General features: G+C 47.3%; 1 protein-coding gene across 6 annotated transcripts in view; it reads left to right on the forward strand.

Annotated features, from left to right (window-relative positions):
• FLNB (filamin B) overlaps positions 1 to 7327 on the forward strand; it is a 133958-nt gene that overhangs the window by 96493 nt on the left and 30138 nt on the right. For 4 of the 6 annotated variants that reach the window (XM_006779112.2, XM_006779113.2, XM_006779114.2 and 1 more), the window contains exons 26-29: positions 1672 to 1797; positions 2989 to 3145; positions 4188 to 4377; positions 6137 to 6384. In XM_006779112.2, coding sequence (XP_006779175.1) covers positions 1672 to 1797; positions 2989 to 3145; positions 4188 to 4377; positions 6137 to 6384 — 721 coding nt within the window. Of the gene's footprint in view, positions 1 to 777; positions 873 to 1671; positions 1798 to 2988; positions 3146 to 4187; positions 4378 to 6136; positions 6385 to 7327 lie in introns of all 6 variants that reach the window. The other 2 variants (XM_006779108.2, XM_006779110.2) reach the window with 1 other exon arrangement.

Genomic DNA, 7327 nt, shown 5'->3' on the forward strand with positions numbered 1-7327 from the left:
AGAGAGAGAGAGAGAGAGAGAGAAGCATGGCTGAGAGAAGCATCAATCGGCTGCCTCCTGCACGTCCCCTCCCAGGAACCCACAACTCAGGTTCAGTTTTTTAAAGTAGAGGATGAAGCAGGTAGTGTTGGGCTCTCACATGTGCAGTAATTGTGCAGCTGCTTCATCTTGTGTTTCGGTGTGTGTGAGGTGACGGGGGTTGGTCTGTTTGGGTGGGTGGTGGGCTCAGAGGTGATACCTCTGTTTGAAATGCCTTCATGCTCATATGGAACATTCCCCACATTTCTGGACATGACACTGTTCAGCCACTTGCCACCTGGCTTTGCCACTGTCCCAAACCCTTGGGGAGAGGGGCTCTCCTCGGGGGATGGGCTTTGTTGACAATTCAGTCTGCCCTTTTGGCACCCTGGAAGTGGGGTTTGGTAAGATGAGCAGGCCATTTTGGGACAAAGCACTTAAGTTATCTTAAATTTCTTAAATTAACTGGATTTGTCCCCGATGATATGTTCATAGAAGTGCAGGTAGGGGAGCACCTTTTTTGAAGAGGAACTTTCTCCTTGAAGGAGTTAGTTCAGTAGTAGGTTATGCCCTTTAAAACTCATGGTAGAAGCGGTTTGGGGAAATGAGGTCATGGGGCTAGAATTTGATTGTATGGAGTTTCTGAGCCTCTGTGTGTATCCATGCGTGTGCGTGAGAGAGTGAGTGGGGAGGAGGAGGGGGACGCTTAGATATGTCCCTCTGGTGTGGAGGATTCTTAAGTAACAGCCTTTTAATTTTAGCTGATGAGACAGATTCCCAGTCATGGCGCAGCCCCTTGAAAGCCATTTCAGAGTTCTTTAAAGGGGACCCGAAGGGTGACTTTATGGAGACAGGTTTGCATTTTCCTGTTGGCTGCTGCTCTAATTTATGTAATCGGAATGCCTCTTGCTGGCCTCACCCCGAAATTGCCTTGTACGTGCCTCCTCTGCTTTGCTTAATGCGCATGCTATGCTTTGGTTAACCTACCCTGCAGTTGACCCATCCTTGAGGCTTGTGTTGGGATCTAGAATCTACCGACCCAATGCGTGCCTTGATTATGCTTTAACATAATCTCCAACTGTCTCCCGCATGCATCACATTGATGGCTCCCTCACCCCATGAGAAGGACACCCTCACCTGCCCTGCACTTACACCCAATGTGCTGCCCCTTTGGTCTTTGCCAAAGTGGCCACAAGTCTTGACTGGCCAGCCCATTGGTTAATTTTTGCTGTTCTGAGTTCTGGACTCTGTGGCCCTTTCTCAGCTATAGAGTAAAGTTTGCTGCGTCTTAAGCATGCCTAACCAGCTTGAAAGGATGTTGTAGCATGTCTGCAACATGCACCTTCACCACACGCCCTCCAGGAACAAGTGCGGGCAGTCTCCTTAATTAGACTCCAGGGCCGACTGAGGAACTTCAGCCAATAACAAGCTAGAGGTGTCTCTTGGAGTCATTCTGCAGCCATGCATTGAGGATCCTGTCTCCTGTAATTTCCTAGGCCTCTGATTGTGGCCTGCTTGCATTCATGTTACTCATCAGTGGAAACCAATAGCTCTTGGGGATGAATGTGATCCTTTTTGAACGCAGCCCAGGGTGGAGTGAAGGGGAGGGGAGGAGAGGGGAGGCAGTTCCCCAGACCTCTCATCTCTGTCCTCAGGCCTGGTGGAGCCGGTGAATGTGGTGGACAATGGGGATGGCACACACACGGTGACCTACACCCCATCCCAAGAAGGGCCGTACATGGTCTCTGTTAAATATGCTGATGAAGAGATCCCCCGTAGGTAAGCTCTTGACACTGAGGGAAGGGGTGCAAACCAGAGTCTAACCCACCCCTCCACAGGGTTCACCAGCGTTGCTCTGGTGGCCCACCCACCCATCCATCCATCCATCTGATCTGCAGGTACCACAGAGAACCTTTGTGGCTCCTGCCCTTAGCCCAGTGATGGTGAACCTATGACACGCGTGTCAGAGGTGACACGCGAACTCATTTTTTTGGTTGATTTTTCTTTGTTAAATAGCATTTAAATATATAAAATAAATATCAAACATATTAGTCTTTGTTTTACTATGGTTGCAAATATCAAAAAATTTCTATATGTGAGACGGCACCAGAGTTAAGTTAGGGTTTTTCAAAATGCTGACACGCCGAGCTCAAAAGGTTCGCCAGCACTGTCCTAGCCTCCCCCGCTGCCCCTTTCTGCCATTATTAACTTAAAGACAAGCTGAAATTAGGAGTTGGGAATTTGGGGGGAGGATGCATTAATTTATCAGTCTTTTTTCTTCTGACGCTGCAAGTAGTTTTCTGATTCAGGCAAAGACTTTTACTTTTTTACTTGAGGATTTGGTTGACAATAGCATTCCCACAAGGGTTTGGATAGCAATCTTGTTCCTCATTCATATTAACACAGAAAGTATTGCATAAGCTCTTTACTTCCCACATCAGCCTTCAAAGGTTTTTTAAAATCATACTTAAGATCAAAAAGCTTTGTCCATACCCCAACATACATATTTTACATAAAGATATGAATGTATCTCTAGCTAAATAGAAATGTGATTTATAAATTATATTTATGTATTCACTTTACTAATAGCCTACCATCTAAAGCATACTAAAAACAGAAAATAAGAGGATGAGGTAAAATATTAAAACTGAAATTTCAGTGTTTTCTTCCTATTGACCATTGTTTTAGCATAATAAAAGTAGGTTAAATGTGTTTAACCCCATGTTTCCCAAACTAATTTTGGAATTAGTTCATATCCCCTGGATTGCAGTCAGGGAAAGCTGGTCTGTTGTATGAGGGTTACTCCCTCATAATTGTAAATTTCTGCTGGACTTAAGACATTGACTAAACTCACCATTTTATCTGCTGCAGAAATCCTCTTTGCAGTCCCAGTTTGTTTGTGTAAGAGAGGTCAGATGGAGCAGGGTCGATGTGTATCCATACTGACCGAGGGTATGTGTGTCTGTCAAGTCCCTTTAAGGTCAAGGTCCTTCCCACATATGATGCCAGCAAAGTGACTGCCAGTGGCCCGGGCCTCAGTTCCTATGGGGTGCCCGCCAGTCTTCCTGTGGAGTTTGCGATCGATGCCAGAGACGCCGGGGAAGGCCTGCTTGCTGTTCAGATAACGGTAACTTTGCATTCTTTTCTGGAGTCAGACTAATAAAGCCTAATTCTCTGGCCAGAGGTAAGAACCAGGATGTTAATAACCAGCTTCTGGCATGGTACCAATGTTTGACAGATTGTTCCCACAGAGAGTCAGTCAGTGTGGACAAGGACATGCATGCATCTCTGAGAGGTCTGAGGGTATAGCCCCACGTACCACCTTTTGGTGAATCTCATGTATTTGCCGTTATAGCTAGTCCTATGTTTTTATGTTAAAATGTTAACTTACTCATTGGATTCGTTAGGACTCAGTTCTGCTGCATATCACGAGCCCCAAAATAAGAGTAGCTTCAACACATGTAATTATTCTCTCCTGTTAAAGAAGCCCAGGGCCAGGCACCTGGGTGCTGTGGCTCCTCAATGAAGCAGCCCCATCTCTCCCCTCCTCTGTCCTCGTGTGTGGCATCTGTCCTTCACGTCTCCTTGTGGACCATGAGGCCGGGTGCCCTGGCCATTGATCCACGGGGCAGGCTAGAAGGAGGAAGACAGGCAGATGGGAGAAACAGGGCCTTCCAATCCTCAGCTCTCCCAAAGAGCCCTTCATCCTCCCTCACAAGACTTCCACTCGCTCTTGTTTGCCAGAAATTTGTCAAGTCGTGTGGCCAGACCTAGTGACAAAGGATGCTGGGAAGTGGAGTCTTCTGTTCTGGGGGCAGTGCACCTAGCTGAGGATTAGGGTCCTATTACTGAGGAGAGAAGGGAGTGAGCGTGGTGATGTGCAAGCAGGTCCTCTGCCCACTTGGGGCATATATCAATGGATTGGGGGATAAAACACTATTTGTTCACTTGACGGAAAAATTACCAAAAATCGATTGTGTCCATCGTGTTGTTAAAGGGATCTGTGACCTCTCCTCTTCCTACCAAAATATCAAGTTGTGTGAAGCCAGTAATTCTGTTTCCTCCCACTGGAGGCACTAATTAATGAGTGGCATGTGTCAAGGTTTTCCATGAATTGTTTCTACGTCTTGAGGACAACATCCTAAGTAGCATTTCTCCGTGCTCCACAGGACCAAGAGGGAAAACCCAAAAGAGCCGTTGTCCAGGACAATAAAGATGGCACATACGCTGTCACCTACATCCCCGACAAGACTGGTCGCTACATGATCGGGGTCACCTACGGGGGGGATGACATCCCATTGTCTCCCTACCGCATCCGGGCCACACAGACCGGCGACGCCAGCAAGTGTATGGCCACAGGTGAGTGCAGGTCAAGAGCCTGAAAGCCAGGGTCTATCCCTTCTCTGCCACGTCATAGCTGTGTGATCGAGGCAAGGTGCTCAACCACTCTGAGCTTCAATCAGACTCAAAGTGAAGATCTTTTTTACAACATTTAAATTCAAGAACCTCTTCTAAGGATCAGAGACTGTTTCACATGCTCCCTTCAGCAAAGATTAGATGAGGTCAGGCATGAAGAATGCACAGCACAGTGCCAGGCACATGGAAGCTATAATTATTATTTTCGAAGTGGGTGCATTTGTTGAGACATAACTGTAATGCTGCTCCCATGAAAAGCAGTGAATGTATGTCTTTCATGAGTTGTTAAATTATTCAGGATCACCTCGGGCCACTATGAGAAACACATTCAAGCATCTAGGTTTTTCCCTCAACACTTGGGACTGATGTCTGAGTCCCTCGGGAATTCTCCAGGAATATTGGAGCATCACCGTTCCTTCTATTTCTAAGAAACAGCTATTGGGGGTCTGTGGGTCCTCCCGTTTCTAAGAACAGCTCTTACAGCTCTGATGCTGCTTCAAGCAGATTAAACACATGGATGCCCATGTCTGAAAGGAAACAGACTTGCTTCTCTTAAATAAAATTAAATGTAGGTGCCCCCGGATGTCTTCTATTTCTCTCCTGTCTTGTCTTGCTTTGAATGGAGACAATCTTTTGGCTTTCAGGGCAAGCTTGTAAATTGCTCGCCTTGGCCCTTGTTTGGCCCATCCATGGCAAAATTTGAGAAAGTTTGAAAGAGTGGCCAGTCTGCCACATGCTAGGCCTGGATTATCGTTGTTAACCTGAGGGCATGTAATACTGGGAGGTGACTTCCTCCTTGCTTTCCCTTCCTTAGCTCAGGTGGACTCCTGAGCAGACAGACACAATGCTCTGCTAAGCCTGGGAGCTCCTCTAGGCCACACCTCTGGTCTGTCATTCAGGGGATTCCAAAGTCTGGCTTCTACTCATGTCTGAACAACATGTTCTTATCCCTGTTGTTTCTGCCCACTCTGTGTGTGTGTGTGTGTTTTGCCCATGTGCTTGTAATTTGCACTTTTCTGCATGCCCTATTGTGTGGATCCTGTGTAAAGGGATCTACAAAAAGAAAGAGAGATTGGTCATTGTTTCAGGACCGAGGTTGAACGTCTTCCCTAGCCAGAAGCACCCATCCTTCAGAACTCAGCCATTTCCCCTTTTCTCAGGAAGCCCTCTGTCCATGTGGCAACCCTGGGATAGAACTTTTAGAGGACACCTCTCTGAAGGACAATTGAGGATTTTTTTTTTCTGCAACGTAGTTCCCCCTCAGGACTTCCACAGCAGGCTGAGCTGTCATTCTTGGTGCCCGACCTGCATCCCACTGCTCTGTTATATTCTGAGCATCTCAAGAACAGAAACTGTGTTTTGCTGACCTTTGTGTGTACCTGGCACTGAAGGAAATGCCCGACATCTGTTTGCTAATGAACGTAGACTTTCATCCCATACCCTTGAATGCTGGCAGACCAGATCCAACATTTGGTCGACACCCAGAGCCTGAGATATCCCTTATTTAATAAACAATGGATGGCGTGCTCCCTTCAGCAGTACCTTCCCAGGTGATTCCTGGGACATCCCTGTATGTGGTGGCAGTTGAAGGTCTAACGTTTATAGATGCAGACAACACAAAAGCGTGTCGCTTGTGTTTAGGTCTCCAGGGTAACTGTCCACAGCTGAAGCTTCTCTTCCCTCCTCCTGAACTTTCCTCCAGGTCCTGGAATCGCCTCCATTGTGAAAACCGGCGAGGAGGTGGGCTTTGTGGTTGACGCCAAGACTGCCGGGAAGGGGAAAGTAACCTGCACGGTTCTGACCCCGGACGGCACTGAGGCTGAGGCCGACGTTATTGAGAATGAGGATGGCACCTATGACATTTTCTACACGGCTGCCAAGCCCGGCACTTATGTCATCTACGTGCGCTTCGGTGGCGTGGATATCCCCAACAGCCCCTTCACGGTCATGGTAAGGAAAGTCCCTTCTCTGCAGCGTCTGTTACTGGCAGAAACAAAATAGCTGCTATTTGTTAAACCCTGGCTAGCACATCCCCTTCCACTTTTTTCTTGAAAACTTTTTTTTCTTAAGCAGTCATGACCTTTTAGGGACTCTCTAGGATCCCAGACAGCCTTTGGCTCTAAGAGTTTTTAGGGAATGTTACCAGCTACCAAGGTATCCATCATGCTAAGGGTCTTAGGCAGTGCCCTAGCCTAAGCACAGTTCAGGAAGATAAACTAACAAAAAACATAATGGGAACATTATACTTTTTTTATTCTGCTGTTCTCCCCCTTCCTGCTCCCCCATCACCATGGTCTTCAGGAGAGAGAGACTTGACTTTGGTGTCTCATGACTCAGAGGACCTCCAGTTGTGCTTTGGAGAGATTCAGACTTTGCATGTGAAGGGAAATAGCTTGTCTTTTAAAACTAGGAACATCTGGGGAAAAGAAACCATTATACACACACTTCTAGGCCAAAGAATGACGCGGCTCTTTAATTTTCAATCTGAGTGACTTTTAGATTTCTCGCTGGTTATTAAGGTTCTTCATCCAGGAAAGCAGTTAGACACCTTAGCAGCATTCACTCAGTTAACCCTCAAAGCAAGCATCGTTGGCCCTTTTACAAATGAGCTGTAGGAGGAGGGGTCAGACTCAAGGCCACGGAGCCCGAAGTGCCCCCTCTAGACAGCTGCCGAGCGCTGTGCGCTCCCTCACGTAGAGTCCTTTGAGACCGTGGCCGCAGCTACCCTTGGCTGCAAAGTTCATGGCCTCAGTGACCTGGCCCCACGCACAGCCTTCAAAGCCCCTTCCAAGGATCACACTTTTTGCAGCCACGGAGAAGGGCATGAAGACTCCTTCAAACGGGAGCCCAAGTCTCTCTTCCAACCGTGTGTCGTGTGTTGCAGCTCTTTCCC

The sequence above is a fragment of the Myotis davidii genome, unplaced genomic scaffold (assembly GCF_000327345.1).
Source record: "Myotis davidii unplaced genomic scaffold, ASM32734v1 scaffold189, whole genome shotgun sequence".
NCBI lineage: Eukaryota > Metazoa > Chordata > Mammalia > Chiroptera > Vespertilionidae > Myotis > Myotis davidii.